General features: G+C 47.2%; 2 protein-coding genes across 4 annotated transcripts in view; one reads left to right on the top strand and one right to left on the bottom strand.

The window, feature by feature from the left end:
- The window catches only part of EIF2AK3 (eukaryotic translation initiation factor 2 alpha kinase 3), a 42,538-nt gene extending 40,810 nt beyond the window's left edge, over positions 1-1,728 (top strand). For both annotated transcript variants that reach the window (XM_064419015.1, XM_064419016.1), the window contains one exon: positions 520-1,728. In XM_064419015.1, coding sequence (XP_064275085.1) covers positions 520-696 — 177 coding nt within the window. In that variant the 3' untranslated portion in view covers positions 697-1,728. The remainder of the gene's footprint in view (positions 1-519) is intronic.
- Positions 984-18,527, bottom strand: LOC135299674 (probable G-protein coupled receptor No9). 2 transcript variants are annotated; one of them, XM_064419017.1, is made up of 8 exons: positions 18,204-18,527; positions 17,730-17,830; positions 16,231-16,387; positions 9,851-9,961; positions 9,463-9,736; positions 5,963-6,139; positions 3,001-4,821; positions 984-1,038 (listed from the first exon to the last, which is right to left on the bottom strand). In XM_064419017.1, the coding sequence occupies exons 5-7, from the start codon at positions 9,717-9,719 to the stop codon at positions 4,149-4,151; spliced, it is 1,107 nt and encodes a 368-aa protein (XP_064275087.1). In that variant the 5' UTR covers positions 9,720-9,736; positions 9,851-9,961; positions 16,231-16,387; positions 17,730-17,830; positions 18,204-18,527; the 3' UTR covers positions 984-1,038; positions 3,001-4,148. The 2 variants fall into 2 exon arrangements, with proteins under 2 accessions (XP_064275087.1, XP_064275088.1); XM_064419018.1 differs by having other exon boundaries at positions 3,045-4,821.
- Between the last annotated feature and the right edge of the window lie 3,963 nt (positions 18,528-22,490).

Raw genomic sequence — 22,490 nt, 5'->3', positions numbered from 1 at the left:
AGGTGATGTACAAAACCTCCCCAGTAAAAAGCTGAGGTGCTTTCAGGTGTTCAGGGTAGCTTCAGACCAGTGGCCAGGTGAGAGCAGCCTTTCCTGCTTTACAGCTGAAAGCTGCCTGGGAGGAGGGGCTGTGCTGTGCTCAGCAGGAGCAGGACACTAATTCTGATTAAATTTGAAACAAATATTCAAACTACTTGTATATTTAAAGGAAAAATTCTAATTTGCCACTAGAGAAATTCGGTGTAGCTAAATGTGTGATGGCTAAACATGAATCTAAGAGTTACATATAAATTATGTATCATACATTTAATTTTGATTGCAAATAATGTGAAGTTTTTTATATCTCTATTAAACCTTGAGTCCAATGACAATAAAGTCACTTTAAGAGATGCACAGTGATACATTTTAAAATATTTAGTGCACATCTAACTGCTGAGCCAAATAACACCCCCAGCTGCTTTCTGAGTTATTTGGCTATTTTCCATTGGTTCACATAATATGTGTCATGTTTTCTTTCAGTACACCATGGTGAAGGACATGCTCTCTCCAAGTCCCACTGAACGACCAGAGGCTGCAGCAATCATAGAAAATCCTGTCTTTGAAGACTTGGAGCTCCCACCCAAGCCCGTGCTCAGGCAGAGGTCACGGACAATGAGCCTATCAGGAAATAAACATTCCAGACAACCAAGCAAATAACTATCCTCAGGATCACTTCTTCCACTCGGCAGGTTTCACAGGGATTGTTCAGCAGAAGGATCCTATGATGCAGAATGTTCATCTTGGGAATAGTTTACTTCAGCTTTTTTTGCCATGTTTAATGTGTAAGACGTGTTGGACAGATTTTTGTTTACTTTGACAGCCAATGAAGCCCAGTAACCAAACCTTTCACATTCCATTTTCCTTACCTTTGCTCTCCTAAGCGGACGGGTCCAGCTGCTGTGCTTGCCAATATTGTGCTCCATTTTCCTTTTTTTTGTGGGGGGTGTCTTGGGTTTTCTTGAAGCTTGTAAATGTCAGCTTGCTGGGTGAGTGAGAGATCTGTAACATGTAAATAGAATTAAAATACTGTATTTTTATAGAGCAAATTACAGTCTCTAAGCCTAGTGAGTGTCTATCTGGGTCACTTGCTCTTTGGTGAAATGAAGATGATTTTGAAATTAACTTTGACTCCATTTTTGTCCCTGGTGGGTAAACTGGGAATCTGCACTATTTTTAAAGCAAAAAAGTACCACAGTTGTACATATTGTCATTGTCCATAGCCTGTCATTAGAGGAAATAATTTCATATTTCTGCACTACAGTAGATCTTAGGGAATGCATCTTACACAGATGAAGCTGTAGAGAAGGAAAAGGAGCTTTTTGCCATTAAATGGGGGGTTTTATAGGCAGTGGTTGGAAGAGCCATAGTCAAAATTATGTGCAAAAATGTTGTGGTTCTGAAAATTTAAACCTAATGAAGTCATACATGTCGTATGTAATCTTGTAGATTTGTACTTTTTAAAAAAAATCAACTGGTAGGCATTTGTGTAATCTGCTAATTTAACTGCCTAATGCCATGCTTTTATTTCTCACTGTAAATATGTTAATTTTTATTTATAAAATACAGAATCAATCCATTTGGGTTGGTGGTGTACAGGATGCACTTGCTGTAATTGTTGAGTGCATTGATTATTGTGACTTCTTTCAAGTCTAAATGATTTAATAAACTTTTTTTATTTATAAGACAAAATAGTAGTTGCTTCTGTTGGAAGCCTGCATCGGTGTGTGCTGCAGATGGCAGCCCTGTGCAGTGGGAACAGGATGGGCTCTGCATTCCTGAAACTTCCTTTACTTCCCTGTCTCACACTGGCCACAGCGTGTGTGATGACGCAAAACCCAATGGGCTGCTTGGAAGTGAGACAGAATCTGGAGAAAGAAGGGAATTGAGCTCTAAACTGGGTGGATTATAGATGCAATTGCTCACCAGAGAGAGGAGAGGGGATAATTCTTATGCTGTTAGAGCTGTTCTTGTACAATTTTATTTTTCTGTTTTACAGACTTAAATTTGTTAAAGTCTCTGAGATCAGTTTCTTAAAAAGATACTGGACTCAGATCCTTCTGGGGATTACTCTACTGTGGTGTGACACTGTGACCAGCAATGAAACCAGCTGACACCCTGCAGCTTTGTGATAAGGCAGTAGATTACAATGATTGTCTTCCATGTCCTCTTGGATAACTCTCCCAGATACTGGCTTGTCCAGGTGAAACCAGAATGCTGCAGTGAGTGTCTCATCAGGAACAGAATTTGTGTTTAGCTGGGTTAAAGCAGGAGAGTTAAGTGTGTCCTCTTCCCTTGGCTGTCCCTGTTTGCATCAGCTGCAGCTGCACAGTGAAATGGCCACGTGAGGAGCCTCTCTGCCCTCCCTGCCAGCTCAGGGATCACAGGTGGGGCACGGCAAATGAGGATTAAGGTATTTTTAACTTGCTGTGGATGTGGATGTGGGTAGCTGCCTATTCCAAGGGCCCTGCAGCATTTCAGTACCAGACCTGGCATATGTGTTCACGCCAGGTGTGCCTGCATATTCTGGGGTGTTAATTTGCCCTCAGAGAGGTGGATGAGTCCTCTGTGTGGTCCCTGCCCAGCGACAAAAGCATCTGGCCATGCTCAGCTCTGAACTGCTTGGTCAGTCTTTGCTTCTCTCTGCACTGGAGTGTGTTGTCCCTGTCTTTGTCCCCTATTGCTCCAGGGTTTGACAGAGGAAGGCTCTTCTCTAACCTGGGAGGGTTTCCTCTGAATGATGTGTACCTTTTGTGGAAGAACACCCAAACTGGGATAGCTTTGAGCTCACAGCCCTGCAAAAGGAGCTTTGGCCTGGGGTTCTGCTGTGGTGTCCCATTCTTTCACAGGAAATTGCCTCTCCCTCCTTTCCTCCCCCATAGCTCTTGGGAATGAAACCCCATTCCTTGTCCTGTTCTACCAAAATGAGCTGGGTGCCAGCAGCAGGATTTCTACCCTGCCCACCTTTGTGCCCACAGGATGCTTCCCCCAGGATAAGGTGTAGTTACCACTTCCATGTCGTTGCTGGAGTCAGAGGGTCTGGAACACTCTCCATGGAGAGTGATTTCACAGGAGAACCACTGTTGAACCCCAGGTCAGGGCTGTTTGTTCTACCAGCCTCTTGAGAGAGAACTCCTGACCCTTGTGCTGGTTTCTTCAGTAGCTCTCAGCTGCTCCAGGCAGGTCCTCCTGCATTTGCTACCTCTGAGGACAGTCCCCTGCTACCTTTTCAGAGTAACCCTTCAGTGAGGCACTTGTAGCTTTCCTGCAGGGAGCCAGTGCTGTTGGAAGTCCAGATGAGCACTTGGGAGTAGTAAAAATAATTTCCATTTATCATGATTTTTTGATGTCTCTGTGGTAGATACTACAGTGTACACACAAGTAATAATTCCTCTTCACATCCCATCTTCAGATGGTGTCACCAGCTGTAGCTTTGAAACTGCAGTGCTCCTGCTGTTGCAGCAAGTCTGTCATCTCCTGGGGTCTGCCACAGGGAACGTCCCCGTCCAGAATGAACAAGGAAACCCACAGATAATTCACAGAAGGCCACGGAAAGTTCTGAATATCCAGATGTTGTAGAAGCCAGTGAGCTGAACCCTAAGCAACAGCCCAGGCTGCAGAGTGGTGCCTCTTTAGGAAGCGAGCACATCCCTCCTCTAATTCCCATACACAGACTGGCACACGTGGAGTTACTAAAACTGGTCAAATCTGTAATGAAACTCTGAGATGAAAAGCTACAGTAGCTTGATAAGAAACACTGTGTACCTGACACAGATCACCAGGATGTGCACAAATATAAGGTCGCATTATGCCATACTGGTTTGGTTTTTTTTTACCCAACATGGAGGTTGAATTTGTCTTAGAAAGTGCTCATTAGAAAAATAATTATCCAGGAATTAATTAGTTCCATTAATATGTAACAAATTGCCCCTAAAATATCTGAGTTTCTCATTATTGAAACTGTGGAAGGTGAAGAAATGCATCTTTGTTGTATTGTCCCCAGCTGTAATATTCCAGCCCCTCCTTCCCCTCTTTTCCTACCCTTTGTTTTTCCTTTGGGATGTGCTCCAGCACTTTCTATATCACCACCTCCAGCGACTGATCCTGAATCCCTATGACTTGGGTTTGCCCTTCGGGGCACCGTTGGGCACCGTCACGCTGTATTCCAGATCTGGAGCGGTCTTGGAAAACGTGGCTATGGAAACCATGTCTTCCCCAGCGTCCACCTGCGACCTGCGCCTGCACAGGAGCAGCTTCTTGAGGGCGTGCTGGAAGTCCCTGTTGAGGAAGGCGTAGAGCAGGGGGTTGATGGTGGAGTTGCAGTAGCCCAGCCAGGTGATGATCTTGAAGGTGCCGAGCAGCACGGTGCTGGTGGAGTCGGTGCCTCTGGCTGCCAGCCAGACATTGAGCACGAAGTAGGGCAGCCAGCACAGCACGAACACGGAGATGATGATGCTGATGGTCCTCGTGGCCTTGTTCTCCAGCTGCAGGTGGTTCTGCCTCTTGCTGTTGGGGTGGTAGTGGATCTCCAGCGTCTGGGACATGATGCGCGTGGCCTTGAGGCGGGAGGCTCGGTAGATGAAGAAGTACATGCTGCACATGACCATGAAGGGAAGGAAAAAGGCCAGGGCGGAAGCCACGATGGCAAAAACCCAGTTGGTGACGAAGATGCATTCCCTGCCCGCATCAAAGTCCACCCCGGGGATCTCATTCCAGCCTTGCATGACAGGAAGGAAGGAAATGAGGGAGGAATAGACCCAGACCGTGCAGGTCATCACGATGCATCTGCAAAAGGAAAGAGATGCGGAGGGGAGGGAGGGCCTGAGTAATTTTGGGTTGAGAACATCCAGTGCAATCCAATCCCCATGGTAACCTGTGTGGGATATCGCTGCTGAGCAGTCCAGCAGGGCGTGGAGAAGGGAAAAAGCTGGACTATAACAAATTCAGACTTGCATACCTCTAACAATTGGGTAATTGATCTGTAGTTGACAGAATTGGGGTCAGCTCAAGGAGTACTCATAGCTGGCTGAGAGAAGATGAGGAAAGGTTTTACAGAAGATGTTTGTTAGTATTTGAAGCAACAGCGTGTAGATATTTTTTCTTTCAGCTTTAGTATCTGGCCATTATCTCACCCCCTGGGGCCTGATGAGAATGGACACCACATGGCAGAATCTGCAAGGGGGTCCACAGAGCGCCCTCCTCTCTTTGCCTGTGATCCACAAATCACACACAGCATGAGTGACAGTGGGAAAAACATGCCTGAACCCACCCTTTAAAGCACTCCACTGCTGCAGTGTGCTCTCTGCCCACCCTCAGATGATTTTCCTCACCCTGCAGTCCTCATTTCAGTCTTTCACATGAAACCCTCATGGGAGCTCAGAAACTCTCCTTGTCTTCCTTGAATATCACTTCACAAAAGATGATAAGTTTAAGAGAGGGAGGACTACAGCTACATGGACCCTCTGGGTCTCCCTTCACCTAGGCCTTAGAAGTTCTTCAAAGTCCTTCCCCATCTCTGAAAATGTTTAAGGCCAAGGCTTGAGCAACCTGGTCTAGTGGAAGGTGTCCCCGCTCACAGCAGGGGGATGGAACAAGGTCATTTTTAAGGTCCCTTCCAACCCAAGCCATTCTGTGACATTCCTGTGAAACGACTGCACAGGGAAAAACCTGTAGGTCCAACTCAGCCCGTATCACTGGTTTGTTTCTACCCCATTTTGCAACCCTTCCTTAGCTCTAAAAATATTCTCCCAGGAGCCTCAGCTGCATCCTCCTTGTCCTCTCCTACACCATGTTAAGCATTTAATGCAGTTTTAAATGGTGAAAGTTCCTTTCTCCACATCCCTCTGCTCATTCAGCCTCAGATCAGTGTACACCATGGCCAAGTGACAGCCTGGAGGGGCCCCAAGGGAGGAGCAGCTGCACTCACCTGCCCCGGGACATCCTCCTGGAGTAGTGGTAGGGGGTGACCACGGAGCAGTACCTGTCCAGGCTGATGAAGCACAGCGTGACGATGGACGCGGTGCAGAACATGACATCGAAGGAGATCCAGACTTTGCAGAACAGCTTCCCAAAGAGCCACATCCCCGTCACCTCGTAGATGATGCTGGGAGAGGAAACAGGTGGAAATGAGAGCTGGAGGGGCTCTTTGTGCCGTCCCTGCAGGTGTATGAGGCCAGGCTGGGTGAGCAACAAGAAAAGGAGCACCCCACACCTAAAGCATGACTGAACAAGAGCAAAGCTGCGCTTCTTGCAGCCCAAGGGCATTGAGAGAGGTGCTTTGCCCCACAAAACTCCCCAAATTTACATCTGCACAGCTTGTTTATCACAGCATTCTTCCAGTGCCTGGCACAGCACACTCTTTTATGATTTCTCCCCAATTCCTGGGTGAAACATTCATATTATTTGAGAAATCCCTTTGCCCAGGATTTTTCTTCTGGGAAGCTGAGAAGCCTCAGAGAAAAAGGAAAACAATATTATCTCATTTGCTTCTCCTGTGTTTTGCTCCTTTGGAATGTGTTTGGAGATTGTTTACCCACAGGTGATTGTTTCATTGGATTCTGCTGTAAGTTGTTTTCACTCTTTGGCCAATCAGGGCCAAGCTGTGTCAGGGCTCTGGAAAGAGTCACAAGTTTTCATTATTATCTTTTTAGCCTTCTGTAAGTATCCTTTCTGTATTCTTTAGTATCATTTACTATAGTATTCTTTAATATAATATAGTATCATAAAATAATAAATTAACCTTCTGAGAACATGGGAGTCAGATTCATCATTCCTTCCTTCATCAGGGCACCCCACAAATACAATTCCTGGGGCACGGGACATCTCCAAGAAACTCACTTCACATCCAATCAAATGCTTCAAAACCAGGAAGGATTTCCACTCTTGGTTAAAAAAAATACAAAATAACAACATCCTAGGAGGAAGCCCATGCAGCTTGTACATATTGTGGCTCATAAATGCCTCAGCAAGGTAAACACACCAGCAAAAACAGACACAGTACCAAAAATATTTCTAACAAAGTCAAGAGGGGCCTGTGAGAAGTGAGCAGTGAAGGAAGGAACATATGGCAGCTGTAGGAAGGCTGATGCATGTTTCTGTAGCATTCAGGGAGATGCCATTTGCTTCCTTCTTTCTCCAGCTTTCTGCAACTCCCAAGGTGCTGCTGAAATCACCATTGTGAGTGAATTTGATGAGTAATTCCCTAGTCCTGCAAAGCTTTAATTATCCTGTAACTTCCCAGCTTGCTGGTAAAATACAGTGAGCTCAGGGCTGCTGAGCTGCAGTGCTCAGGTGTCCAGCAAAGGGGAAAGATTCAACCTGATGTCAGAAAACAGTGCCTGAGCTACATCTCATCACACCAGTTCACTAAATTGATTTGTGAAGGCTGTTCCAGAGCACAGCAACTGCTGTAGGTGGGGGCAGTGCTGCTGAAGGGTCCCAGCCCTCAGCAGCTCTTTGTTATGTGGGATTCCATGCAAAAATTCCAAGCAAACTGCAGCAGAGCCTGTCCCTCCACCATGGGCAGCATGGAGGATCCCACAGCACACTCATGGAAAGGTTTCATGGCTCTTTTACAGAGGGGAAATGAGGCATTAGAATTGGAGCACGGGTTCAGCTCTGCACTTGGGTGCTGTTTTGCCATTCCTCAGAGCCCTCCTTACCCCCAGAGATGCAGCAGAGCTGTGGTGTGCCCTGCTCTCCCAGAGGGAGATGTGCTGCACACAGATCCCAGGTGAGCAGGTGCCCAGCTCTCACCTGCACACATCTGGTGGGGTGCACCTGACCTGCAGATGTCTCACAGCACGAGGCAATGGACACCTGACCCCTCTTCTCTCAGGTAAAAAGTCTCTGCAGCTTGGAAATGCTGCTGGATAAGAAGGAGTAGTAAAAGCCAAAAAATCCCACACAATGAAGTCACCCCTGCCTTGCCCTTTTGCTTGCAGAGGAAAAGAATAGCTGGAAATATTCAGCCTGGAAATCACAGACTGGCTGGAGTACTCAGACAACAAGCTGAGCTCAGCTGAACCACCCCTGCAAACCAGTCAAGCCAAGAACAAAAGAAAACTCTCATTCTTATGAAATTAAGACAACAAGGACAAATTTGTTTTTCCCTTCTGCCACATTTTCCTGAGCCAAACTGCCTCCTGAGATCAATTCTTTTCCTTCCCTTTGGCACGTAATAACCTGCCAGCTGAGGAGCAAACTGAAACCCAAAAGAGCAGCACAGATGTGAAGCCAAAACAGTGGGGAAGTGTGAAACCACTGTGCTGGCAGGGCTGGACAAGGCTGGTGGAGCCAGCAGGGCCCATCCCTCAGGAATGGCCCACCAGGAGCTGGCAGGTTTTCCACCAGGCAGCACCAGGACACTCAGGAGGGGCACAAAGCACCAGCCATGCTCTCATATTTGCTCCCCTTTGTAATTTTTTGTTGCTTAAGTAAAACATCACTAAAAGTAGATTCAAAATAGATAGGAGAAAGAAATTTTTTTTACAGTGAGGATTCCCAGAGATGCTGTGGCTGCTCCATCCCTGGAAGTGTTCAAAGCCAGGTTGGATGGAGCTCTGAACAACATGGTGCAGCTGCCTGTGTCCCTGCTCAGTGCAGGGGTTGGGTTAGATGACCCTTAAAGGCCCCTGCCAACCCAAACCACACTATGGTTCTATAATTTCAGAGCCTGAACTTTAAATTCCTTGAGCACAGAATTTAAGACAGTAGTAAAATTCTTTCTAAAAGAACATCATTAAATGCTTTTTTTTTCACCTGATACCATGAACTTTTAACTCAGTTTATAATTGCTTGTTGGGACAATATTTTTCAGTGCTAAATTCAAAGGAATAGGCAGCCCAATGAGAACTGAAGCATAGAACATGAAAACAATTCAGCTTCCTCATGCTGCCCCCTGAACTCAAAACAGGGTGCAGCTCCCTGATTTACACAAACCTCTGGCTGCTTTGCAGGACAAGACAGCCAGGACCACAAGCCAGCTGCTTTCTGCTTTTGTTTCACTGTTTTATCCAGCTCCCATACATATAAACCTCATGCAGGGACACCTGCCCCCTCAAGAGCCTCTTCCTCCATGAAATGTGGGGGAAGCCTAAATTACTCTGCTTATCCTGAATAAGCTCCTTACATTCCATATGCAGGGAAGAGGGAGCAAGGACTGGAGCTCCACACACAGAGCTGGAAATCAAGTTCAGAGGAGCAGCCAGGGTCCCTGTGTGTCCAGCAGGAAAAAGACCCTTGGGAATTGTGTCTCCATGCATGATAAGGGATGATAACGCAGAGCAGAGACAGGGAAGCACATACAGCCACCAGCCCTTTGCAGAGCCCAGCCCTGAGCCCAGCAGGTGAACCCCAGCCCTGCCCCAAGAGCAGGGAGAAAGGACATCTGTCCTCCTGTGCTCCCACCCCACAGACACTCCTCACCTGAAGGGCATCACCAGACAGGCCACGAGGAAGTCTGCCATGGCCAGGGACATGATGAACATGTAGGTGACAGTGCGCAGCCTCTTCTCCACCACGGGGCAGAGGAACACCACGGTGTTTCCCAGCAGTGTCACCACGTCAATGAGGGTGAGGACCAGCCCCACCAGCACCTCCTGGAGCCCAACCCCTCCCCTTGCAAAGGAGGAGGCAGCAGAGGAGAAATTAGAGAGCCAGGATTCATTCCTGTCCGTCAGCATCTTCCCACTGTTAAAATCTGAATGAGACAAAAGGGGAGAAGAAGAATTACTTCAATGATGATTTGTAGGTGTGTGAAAGGGGGGATGGAAATAATATTTTGCTTCATTTTCTCCAGGAAAAATCCACATACCCTGCTGTGCCTGTGTCCTGGGTTAGCAGCCCATTAGAAGTGTCTGAAATCCTCCGGGTAGGATAAATGTAAAGCATTGACTGAAGTCCTTCACAGCAATTAAAAGCCCTCCTGTGAATGAAAATGCATCATCAGATGAAGCATGAGACCAGAAAAAAAAATATAGAAATGTACTGAGAGCAGAGAGAGGAAAAGAAAACAACAGAAATCAAAAATTAAAGCAGCTGGGCTAAATCCCACTGAACAGCATGCCAAGTCCACATAATGTGGGGGCTGGAACTAGATGATCTTTAAGGTCCTTTCCAACCTAAACCATTCTGTGGCTCTATATTCTCATTACCATCCTTGCCACCCCCAGACCAGCTGGGGCTGCTTGCCCAGCCTGGCTGCTTCCACAGCCCCACTGTTCAGTCTGTGCTGTGCCCTGGGCTGTCCTGGTGCTTTTTCAGACTCTGAAGTTCAGGGGTTTTTTACTACCACAGTGGGCAGCTCCATCCCCCAGCCTGAATGGCCAAGCAGGGCTGCCAGCAGCTCCACAGGGAGCAGAATCATGGGATCACAGAGTTATTTGGGGTGGAGGATCATCACATTGAGGTGTCTCAGGTGCAGCCCTGGCCCCAGAGTCAGATTCCCTCTGGGCCAGATGGGAGTGATGCTCCCAACTCCTTAATTGGGGATTTTTCTGTTGAGGAAATCCACATGCTTGTGTCCAGAGCTCAGTTCCCAGACTCTACAAAGTCTGGGAAGGTGGGAATGATGCCCTGCACAAACTCCAGCAGTTCAAAGCTCACTGGTGTAGCTGAGGGAACACAAAGACAAAACAGTCTTTGGGGGAAAAGAGAATTACAGAAATGCTTCCCGATGAAAAATTGTTATATTTAAATATCATCCCTTCTCCTGTGAGCAGGATCTGCTTCCACAGTACCCTCAGGTCAATCCCACATCTCCAGGGCATCCTGCTGAGTGCAGTGTGAGGGTGGGCCTGGATAACATCCCTGTAGCCCAACTTGCCTGACCTCACAGGGGCCAAACTTTGTCTTAGGAGGGGTGTAAGAGCAAGGCAGCTTAAAGTTCCCAACATCTCTCTGTCCTTCCTGCAGCCTATGGTCCAGAATTACCTCTTAAGGTGTTTTCAATGATCTCTGAATCATGAAATTGTCCTACCTCTCTGGCCCAGCAAACTTTTAGCACCCATCACCTCCTATAGCAACAACTTCCACGGCTCAGCTCTGCACCAGCAGAGAAACCTCTCTGTGCTTGTTCTGAGCCTGCCCCAGCCAGCTGCATTGGGTGCCTCTGGTCCTTGCCTTGGAAGAGACACCACAGCCCATCCCCACCCTGAGTGCCACTGCTGGGCTCTCAGCCTCTGTCACACCCACCAGCTCCCTCCTCACCTGCTCATTCCTCACTGTGAAGCAGCAGAGGATTCCTGCCCATCCCTCCTGCTCCTCTGAGAAGGACCAGAGCTCCAAACAAGCTCCAAGATTTACCTGTGGATTTGCCTAAGGGCGTGATCTGCTCTGTCCTGCTCCCCTGTCACCACCATCCTGACATGATTTGCTCAGTGAGTGCCACTGAGCTGCCCTTTCCCCTGGGCTGTGGCCATCCCAAGGTCCTGTTCCTGGGCAGCAGCAGGAGCTCAGAGTCCACTGCTTTAGATGGGAAAATAGCATGAAATGAGGACATTGAGTTCTCTCCATCTTTTCAAAACCCCATCACTTCAGAGATGAATTCCTTCTTCCACTGTAATGCTCAATGAGTCTCATAAAAACTTTTTTTCACTTCATTAAGTCAGACGTTTTCCTTCCTGCCCTGGTTAAACTTTCTTTAGCCTGTAAATATCACCATTTCATGATTCACAGACTCTAGAACCCCACATATCCCAACCCCTATCCCTGTAAAGAGCATCCCTGACCTCTCTGTAACTCCTCTCATGCACTTTCCCCTCCTGCATGTCACCTTTCAGACAAGTATTTTAATGTGGGAAATGAATTTGAAGATCTCTACCAATACATTTCCCACATTTTTTTCACACAGGGAACTTCCTTCTTAACTCAGGACTATTACATTTCCTTAAAAGCCCCCACCATGAAGGACTATATTGAAAACTTTCCAGAATTGCAAGCAGCCTACTTTCTTTTCCACCTGCTGACTTCTTCCAAGCATTCCTACACAACTGTGAAGCTGGGCTGCGTTTTCTGAAAGCAGCAGTGACTTTGTCCTTGGATGTAATTGTCTGCTCATGCACCTACCCATCCTTCAAAATCCTCAGCTCCATCCCCTGACTTCTGTTTATTTGCTGGATGTAGTGGCTTCCTTTCTTGCAAGTAAAAATTTTTAAAAATGAAAAATAAAATTAAAAGAAGACTCAAGCTGTCTAGGAAAGAAAAAGTAAAGAAGGAAAGCTCTTCCTCACTGGAGCTGGGAGCCACTGGCTGAAACCTGAAGATCTCCTGCTCCTCCAGCACTGAGAACAAGCAGGTTTTTTGGACATCAAATCAGGCAGCCCCCTGGGCCAGCACTGCTAAAACTCTGCAGGGTGTCTTAAGTTCCTCAGTCCTAATGAAAATGCTCCTTGGACAGCATTCCACATCCTGGTAACACCCCATAAAAAAACAAAATAAAATAAAAAATCCAGTCTCCAGCTCTCCCATAACTGCCAGGAAAGAGGAGAATCTGTGCCATTCTTTCTAACAGCTCCTCTGAGGATGTCATCAGGCTGGATGAGCTCCTGTGGAACAGTTGGGTTTCAATGCAGCCACATCTCCTGGCAGAAGGAATTGTTCAGGCTGTTCTCCTCCCTGTGTGCTCCACACAGACAGCTCGGGGACAGTGGGATGGGAAATCCACAGGGACATGGCTGGGAAATCCACAGGGACAGCAGGATGGGAAATCCACAGGGACATGGCTGGGAAATCCACAGGGACATGGCTGGGAAATCCACAGGGACATGGCTGGGAAATCCACAGGGACATAGCTGGGAAATCCACAGGATCATGGCTGGGAAATCCACAGGGACAGGGCCACACAGGAGCCAGGCTCCAGAACCCGCCTCTGCAAGGGCCATTCCCTGCTCCACAGCCATCCTCCATCTCATCTCCCACACCTGCTGGTGTCCTCACACCTCTGGTACCTCTACAGGATCTGGAAAATGCCCTCTGACCCCACCTTGAGTTGATCCCTGACCAGTCAAACACTTGAGCACCACCCAGTGAACCCCCTAAAGCCCATCCAGGATTAGGATAGGCTCCTAAGACATGAACAGCAAAAAATCAAGTTTGATGAAAAATCATTTTTTTAAAGGAAAAAAAACCAAACTATGTCTAATTTTAAAGCTTAAAACATTCGGTCTTCAGGTTTTAAAAAAGCACTGTCAAATTTTTGTTCACGGGTAGATGAGATTGATAGATGAGAATTCTGGATTAATTATTTGGGTTTTTTTTAGATGAGACAAGAGGGTTTTGAAGTCACACCTTCCTGCAAAGAACGACTGTTCCCACACAGTCATTAAGTTTGTATCAGTGTTAGAACGACTCCAATTAAAGCAGATCATTACTCACATTGCTCTGTGAACACACACCACTCTCAGACTTTGAGCAGAATTAGGACAAGGTTATTAGAATTAGTCTTTGTGAGCTCTTTGTGCTCCTCAAGTCCATCTCAGCCACCAGCCTGGGTTCAAAGGTCTTCTCCAGTGAAAAACTCACAGCAGCATTATCCTTAATGCAGGACACACACAGGAGTATGACAGTGCACAAAAGCAGCAGACAGATGTGCCCACACTCACAAAACACCAGAGAAACACTCTTGTCTTTCTTTTTTTCTTTTTTTATCAACAAAAGGCTGGGGGACTGGAAATAAGCCTGTCCTTATTTGACATCCATCTCTCCAACAATAAAAACAAGGGATGATGGGTTCTTGAAACTTCAGGTTTGCACCTTGAGCTCTAATTCAGGGTGCAGATAACAGGATCCTGCTGCCCCTGATCCCTTTTGAGAATCCCCTGGCAGAGTCCCTGGAATCTCATCCACAGTCCCTGTCACAGCCCAGGGTGGATCTCTGGATCCTTTTGCCTCTGACTGAGAAGCCAATCTTTACCCAAAGTGTGGTAATTAAGTAAGTTAAGTAAGAAGTGCTGCTCTCAAACTGCCTGGAGAATTGTCAACACGGGGAAGCAGGGGGTGATACCATCTTAACCTCTCTGTGGAAATCATTGGGACAAATCAGGACGTGCCATCTTTCCCAGGGATGCACTTCCTCAGCTTAAAATATTGGAGCTTTTAAATACTCCTGTGAGCTGCAGCAGCCCATGTGGCTACACTGCTGAGACAGCCCAGTCTTTCTGCAACACCAGTCATGCAGTCTTTCCTGTAAGAGCCCTCTTAAACCAAAGGGACAAATGCCCAGTTGTACCAGGATATGGGATCTTCCCAGGTTTCCTGGGGATCTCAGGGGTTTGCAGTGATCTTTTTTGGATATCATAATTTTACTTCCTTTCAAAAAACTGATGGGTAGGATTCTGCTCTGAGGCTGCCTGAGCAAAGAAACTCCACTGTTTCTGTTCCCCTTTAATATCCAGAAAGTTTGATCTAATTTGTTCAGCAGATAAATCCCAAGCTAAAGGTTAATTTCATCAGTAAAAGGCATATTTTGACGGCAAGGGAGGGGGGAAAAAAAAGCTCTGCAATCTCAAGGCTGACTGCACTTTAAAATCTTAGAGGAATTATGAAAACTGGAAATGTATTACTGGGAATTATTTGCTGTTCTCTGCCGAATCAGGCACAAACCAGCCCACGGCAGCAGGGAACAATGCCTGCCCCAGGACCTCGCACACCTTTCCCTCCTCCTCCCCGTGAGAAAACTGCAGCAGCTCAGTGATTTTGGAACAGAGCGAGCGATTTGTCGAGCTGTGGAAGGCTGTGGGTGGTGATACAGGAGGGGGAGAATGCCTGGGGATGCTTCCATCAGTACAACACGCACTCGAGGCAGCGAGCGAGCCCCAGCGCTGACTTTCCTTCCCTCTCTCCCCCTCTATCCAACTTTCCCGCTGGAAGGACAGCGTTTCTCAGGGCACGATTTCTTTCCACCCCCAAACCTGCGCTCCTACATCCTCTCGGAGAGCCGCGGGGCTGGGAACTGTGGGAATCTATAAAATCAGGGGGTTTTGGGAAAGCTGTGAAAGGCAGGTCTGCCGGCGGTAGGAACAGAGTGAAACACGATATCCTTACCCTCCAAAGTGTGGGCAGAAGCAGCCCAGAGGTGCCCCCGAGCCCGGAGCGTGTTTTCCCAGCTGAGGGCACCGGGGCTGGGAGCCCGGATCCCTCCCCAGGGAGCTGCTCCCAGCCTGGCTGCCTGAGGATGGTGGCTCCTGCCCCGAAGCGGGACAAAACCCTCATCCACAGCGTTCGGGATCCCCCCGGCACACGGGGACGATCCTGCACGGCCACAGCAGGTCTGGCAGCCCCGGGGACAGAGGAGGGACCGGGGCGACATCGCAGCAGCAAAACTCAAGGCGAGGTGAAACCCGCGCTGCAAACACCGGGGTGCTCACCCGGGAGGTCAGGAGCTGAGCCGGGGTGCCAAAACCCCAAACCCTGGGGTGCCAAAACCCAGCCCCTGGGATGCCAAAACCCAGCCCCTGGGGTGCCAAAACCCAAACCCTGGGGTGCCAAAACCCAGCCCCTGGGGTGCCAAAACCCAAACCCTGGGGTGCCAAAACCCAGCCCCTGGGGTGCCAAAACCCAAACCCTGGGGTGCCAAAACCCAAACCCTGGGGTGCCAAAACCCAAACCCTGGGGAGGCAAACCCCTCACCCTCTGGGGAGCAAAACCCCCAACCCTTGGAGTGTAAAAACCCCAACACCTGGGGTACAAACATCCCAACCCCTGGGGTGCAAAAAACCTCAAACCCTGCGGTGCAAAGCACCAAACCCTTGAGTACCAAGACACTACAACCGGGGCGCAAATCCACAGCCCCGGGGTGCCAAATCCACCCTCCCTGGGGTCAAACCCGCCACACCTCTGGGGGCAAAACCCCCAACCCCCGGGGCAGCAACACCCCCGGCCCCAGGCAGGGCAAAACGCCGAGGATGCTGCGGAGAACATCTGCATCAGCCCGGGGAGGGGCTGGGGTCCTGCCCGAGGAGGGGAGCTGTCTTGGAGGTGGGGAATAAGAAGGAGGAACCCTTCCAGGGGGGAGATCGTGTTCGAAGGGGGTCTGTCCTTTGGACAGAGGGTTCAGGACGTGCCAGGGGTAGCCTGCAGCAGAGGGGGTCCCACCCGGAGCGGGGAGCGGCGCCCGGGGGGAGCCCTGGCCGGTGTCAGGATGTGCCCGGGGATGGCGGTGAGGATGAGGATGGGGATTCCGCCGGCAGCACTTACCGAGGCAGGCGGAGGAGCCGCCCCCTCTCTCCTCCGCTCCCGCTCCAGCCGGGAATCCTTCCTTCCTTCCTTCCCTCCGGGAAACGCTGCTCCCTGTCCTCCTGCTTCCCAGCCAGCCCTTCCCACTCCCCCTCGGCAGCCGCGGGCGCACGGCGACCTGATGCGTGAAAACAGCAATAAAAAAAAAAAAACACAAGAGGCGTTCCGTGGGTTTGGCTCATAAACTAGGCGGAAAAATCCGAAAAACGCCGGGCTGGAAGAGGAACCTGCGGCGGGAAGTTGGCGGGATGTCACCCGGCCAGCCGCGCTGTGCCTCGTCCCCGAGGCCGGGAGGGCTGGGCTGGATTTGGGGAGCTGGCAGGGGGTTCTTTAGGGATATCCATGGGATAGCCTGGCTGTGCTGGCCTGGGCGGGACCGGCCCCGTTCCCAGCTCCGGGATCTCAGCCAAGAAAAGGAGCCCGGCGAGAGGAGGTGTGAAAATCATCGGGTTCTTTGAGTGCTGGGGTGAGTGCCACACACCAAGGAGGGAGGGTGTAACCCTCGGACACAGCTCCTGTCCCAAAACAACCCCCAAATCCCGCTCAAAGGCACCGGCTCCTCACGCTGAATTGCTGTCACTGGCATGCCGGGCTCCTTTTCCATTTGTTTTCCAAAGATTTTTGCAAAGGTTTTGAAAGCTGGCTTCACCCGCCACCAAAAATGACACTGGAGAATTTTTTCATTGGGTTTTTCAATGGATTTCTGAAATCTCTTGATCAGGGTTGGTGGAAAGTAAAGAAACTCAGATTTACTGTTCTCTCCCTGGAATAGCTCAGCTCCTGGCTGGCAATTGGCCTCTCAAGGTTTCAGGCTTGTCTGTGACATTAACACCCAAACTGTGATGGAAGAGCATGTTTGGGTCATTTTGTGTCATACTTATTGCTTCAGAAATAGTGGATTGCCCTTTGAAAATAATAAAATCTTTAATTTAAAATACTTTAAATTATGGAGTTTCTGCCCCAGGAGGGAGAAGAAGAAGAAGAAAAGAAGAAGAAAAGAAGAAGAAAAGAAAAAGAAAAGAAAAAGAAGAAGAAGAAAAAGAAAAAGAAAAAGAAAAAGAAAAAGAAAAAGAAAAAGAAAAAGAAAAAGAAAAAGAAAAAGAAAAAGAAAAAGAAAAAGAAAAAGAAAAAGAAAAAGAAAAAGAAAAAGAATCGTGACACAGATGAACATACCCAAATCCCTGTATTTTCCTTTGATAAGAACAAAATATTTTCTATAAAGCAGGAGAAATAAGTAATGTGTGAACCAGAGTTTTCTGTGAAGTTAGAGTGATCCCATTACTTTAGTCAAAATAAGCTTCCATGTGTTTCTGAAAAAATCGGCTTTGACAACTTCAATGTAAGTAGTTTAAATTATTGTGTTTAAAGTTGTCTTCTAATTTACATTTAATTTTTAAAAGTTTTAATAAAACTTGAAATCTGAGCAAAATATTTCTGATCAAAAAGAACAATTTTCAAACCTGAAGAAAAGGTTCACCAGCCTCTTTGAAAGCTGAGCTCTTGAAGCCACTTTTTCATCTTCTTCTCACTCCATTAATGCCACTGAGCCAAACAGGATCATCTGAGCAGGAAAGATAAGCAAAGGGGTAGAAGTTTTATTTAAAAGCTTGTACCAAGGTCTTAGGTCTTTTATTTCTCCATTTGCCGACAAACAAACATCAACAAATAGAATTAAAGCATATATATTATATACACGTTTTATATAAATTATATTTTGTGTCATATTAATATATTAAAAGTATAATAAATATATTAAATTGCAGAAACAAGAAAAAACTTGTGATTCTTAATAACATCTAGTTTATGGTGGGGTTGTTTTTTTGTTTGTTTGTTTGTTTTTGTATTTGTTTTTTTGTTTGGTTGGTTGGGGGTTTTTTTGACAGAACCTTCCAAAAGCCTACTTTTTCATAGACCCATAGAATCACAGAATGCACCTTTCAAGGTCACATAGTTCCAATCCCCCTGCCATGGACAGGAACCCCAAATCCTTTTTGTCAGGGCTGCTCCTGGTCTGTCCATCCCCAGCCTGGACTGACAATGGGGTTGCATCCACCCAGGTTCAGCACCTGGCCTTGCCAACACCCCCTTCTCCTTTATTTCCCTTGAATTCAGAGTAAAAAACCAGTCCAAAACTCCCAAGGGAAGCTGCCTCTTTCCCTAATTAGCGTTAATTGCCCGCTCCTGGGGGTGGGAGGGGTCTGTGCCACGTCTGTGGTGCCAGAGGGTGGCACAGCTGGGTCCTGGCTTTCCTTTGGCTGGGCCCTTCTTTGTCCCCCTGGATTCCAGGCAGGCTGTCAGGCTCCAGTAATTGAGTTTTTATGGAGTAGAGAATAGTAGCAAAGGCCTGCAGCTCTTCCAAAGCACCAATCTCAAAAGAAATGACAAAGGAGAGAGCAAAACAGCCAGAAGAAGTGGTCTGGACAGAGTGCTGCAAATGCTGTGTCAGCCACTCACATTAATGTGAACAATTCACCTGTCACAAACCATCAGAAAAAAAAAAAAATTACAAAATGTAACATTTACTGGAAATTCAAGGATATTGTCAAGCAGGGATTCCTGAGATTTCTTCTCATGTGTTCTGGGGTTCTGGTTTTACAGTATATTTTCATTATATTTACATTATATTTTCAGTGCTACCTGGAAAGAAAGGAATAAGGGAAAATGGAGTTTATTTAGCTTCCTGACCTTTACAATAAGAAGGGTAATAGGAAATGTACATTTCAGAGCCTTTTGTATATCAAAAGTAGCTTGATCTTAAAAAAATTGGGAAGTAATAGAGCTGTTTATGCAGACACTGAGATACAGCTCCTTAAACTGGCAGATAAGGTGGTGCAGGGAATACTCAGGAATGGTTTGAGGCTTCATTTACACTCAGTGGCTACTTGGACATCATTGTTAAATCCCTTGGGAAGGAGGAAAGGAGCTCAGGCCAATGTGTTGTGTTGCCAAGTAGGACACAAGGAAACTTTGTGGGTCTTGGACCTCATGGTTCAGCAGTGGAGATGCTGCTGTGGCAGGTGATAACCCCACCATGCACAGAGATTTACAGAATGCACAGAGAATGATGGATAAAAATAGACCTGTAATTCAGATGGCATGGGGCAAATCGGCCCATTAGGAGTGGCAGCTTTGGTGTTTTCCTTTGCCTCCTGAGCGGGAGCCTGTCCTGACAGCACTGCCTCTTCTCCAGCCCCTCCTGAAGGCAGCAGCATGAGAAGAAGAGGGAAGAAAGAAACATTTGCTTGCTTGATTTAGCCAAGTGTGGAACTGTGCAAACAACTGTCTGGGCTGTTAAACAGCTCTCTCCTAACGCTGCTGGCTGACGGGGTTTCTGAGCAGAAGCCTCTGGAGGTGCCTGCTAAGCACTCGTGTGGCAGCCCCAGGGCCCAGAGGCAGCTGCTGAGGGCTCTGCTCTGTGCCAGGCTGCTCTGGCACCCTCACTCCATCCCTGTGGAAGTTCCTGAGTCACCAGCCAGGCAGGGAAGCTCCCCGGACACAGGATCCCTGGTTTTGCTTTGTCAATATCTTATGTGCTGCAGTGTCTGAGGCACTCCTTGTGCTTGATGAATTCTACCTGACAAATTCTCTCTCTCTCTCTTCCTTCATCAGGCCCCATATATTTATATTTTCTTTTTCAGGTGGGATTTGTAATCTTCCTGCTTTGACATAATCACTCCTGAAATGACTGCTTCTGTTGCCTGTGGGAGGCTCAGCTGTTCTGTGCTGCTTCCACTTCCCCCTCAGACCCCAAAAGGGGTTTCTCTTCTTCCCATTGGGTATCTAGGGGGTATACACCCCTCATTTTTTCTGTCTGAACAATATACAATTGATATTCTGGAAATACATAATACAACTATTCCCACTACTTTCCAACAATGTTTATGCTGGTACACTTTTAACCCTGCAAATAGCTCCACGTCTCTGGGTGTGCCTCAGCTGAACAGCAGCATGTGTCACACTGCTGAAAAATCAGCATTCTCCCTGCTATCAAGGGAAATGGAGAGAACCAAAACATTCTTGGTGAAATCCATGGGAATTACTGGAGCCTGAGATAGTTTATTAGATATTTATTATCATCACAACCATGAATTCGAGGCAGTAAGATGGATATGCAGTTATAGAATAATAGAAAAAATAAAATTAAAAAAAACCTCAAAAATTTAAGCTGGCTCATGAGAGCTGGTGTTTGTACATATCAAGAATTTTGTAGGGATATGCTCAGTGGTTCTGGTCTTAAGGGCAATTTGGTGTCATAGGATCAATCCCACTTGGAGAGGAAGGAGAGCAATCACACTTTAAATCTTCAGAACCGAAACCCTGAAATGCTGTGGGCATCTCCCAGCCCAGTGTGGATTCAGCCCAGTCTCTCCTGGTGCCCAGGATGCAGATGTGACCCCTGGCACAGAGCAGGGCACTGCAGAGGGCTGGGCTGCAGGGCACTGCTCAGGACCAGCCTGTGACTCCTCTGAAGCTGCTTGACTGTAGTTGCAAGGTGACCCCCAGCCAGGGAATACCATGCAATGACTCCAGTGATTCAGAAGGCTGAACAAATGCTTTATTAAGCTATGCTATATTACACTACATACTATACTAATACTGTACTAAACTATATTACACTAATACTAAATAATACTACTAAAGAAAAACCCGTGATCCTTACCAGACAGTCACAACACAGCTTTGACTAATTGGCCAATCAGTCCAAACAACCATCACCAGTGTCCAATTAACAAATGACTCTTCAGTAAACAATCTCCATAACACATTCCACATGGGCCAAACAACAGGCCCAGCAAATAGAGATTAGGATTGTTTCCTCTTCTCTCCCTGAGCTTTCTCACTGCCTTCCTCAGGAAAAATCCTGGAAGAGAGAAGTATGTCTCTCTCTGTTCAGAGAGTATGTGAATACCACACATGATGATTGCAAATTAGTTCCAAAATCTTTTTTCTGTCACTCCCCATGAGTTTCCCATTGGTGCAAAGCAGCCATGTGTGTTTGCCAGGGGGACATCTGGTCACTGTCCCCAGAACTCTGCTGATAGAGGCTGTAGGTACTGAACTGAGTTAATCAGTACATGAAGTTTTGTGTCCAGATTCTGCTCTGTCATGGATTTTCCCTTCAGCTAGAGGAGAGTTTGAGGCTCATAAGCTCTAAAAGCACATCCAGACAAAGAAATGGCCCAGCTCTGCCTCAGGACTTGCAATGGTAACAGCTCCTGAGAGCTCTTGAATGTTGGAGCTGTTCTTTGCAGCTTCACTTCAGCCACACTCTGGTGTCACTTCACGGAGGAGGGAGCAATTCCAGCTGAACCTTCACCACTGCTTGAGGAGATTGGGCATTTCATCCCAGAGAGGGATAATGGATCTGATACTGCCAGAGCACTGTCCTCTCACACCAGCTCATAACCCAACAGGGGGATATCCTGTAATTCAAGCATGTGAGATTCACATTCTCTGAAAAAAATCCCTTTGCCCAGGATTTTTCTCCTGGGAAGATGAGAGACCTCTGAGAAAAAGGAAAACAATAATTATTTCATTTGCTTTTCTTGTGTTGTGCTCACATATGGAATATGTTTGGAGACTGTTCACCCACAGGTGATTGTTTCATTGGATTCTGCTGTGAGTTGTTTTCACTGTTTGGCCAACCAGTGCCATGAGTTTACATTATTATCTTTTTAACATTCTGTAAGTATCTTCTCTGTATTCTTTAGTATAGTATAGTATTCTTTAATATAATATAGTATAATAAAGTAATAAATTAGCCTTCTGAGAACACGGAGTCAGATGCATCATTCCTGCCTTTGTTGGGGCTTCCCTGCAAAAACAATACAAACAGAGGTATCCAGGGCTGGCAGGGAGCTGTCCCTGAGTTTACTTGAAAGCAATAATGATTTTTACAGCTGTTAGACATCAGGAGACTCTCTGGGAGCTCTGGGTAACTTGCACTGGAGTGTGCATACCTCTGCTAGGTATTCTCATGGAATTGCTTGCTCACATCTCTGAAGTAGCTTGTTTATCTCCCGGCAGCTGTTGGGCAGATGACTTCTATCTGTGTGGGAGATCTCTCCCAAAATTAGATGGTACTTCTAAGCAAAATGCTTTTCCCTGCACAGGGCATGTCCCAGGTATCAGATGGTCAGGCTTTCACCATGGTCACACTCCTTGCCATGTTCACACCATGGCACTTTCACCTGAGGATCTCCATGTTGTGCAAACAGAAA

The sequence above is a fragment of the Passer domesticus genome, chromosome 4, assembly GCF_036417665.1.
Source record: "Passer domesticus isolate bPasDom1 chromosome 4, bPasDom1.hap1, whole genome shotgun sequence".
Classification (NCBI taxonomy): domain Eukaryota; kingdom Metazoa; phylum Chordata; class Aves; order Passeriformes; family Passeridae; genus Passer; species Passer domesticus.
Note: the sequence above shows the minus strand (reverse complement) of the source record. Positions and strands in the feature narration are given on the sequence as shown.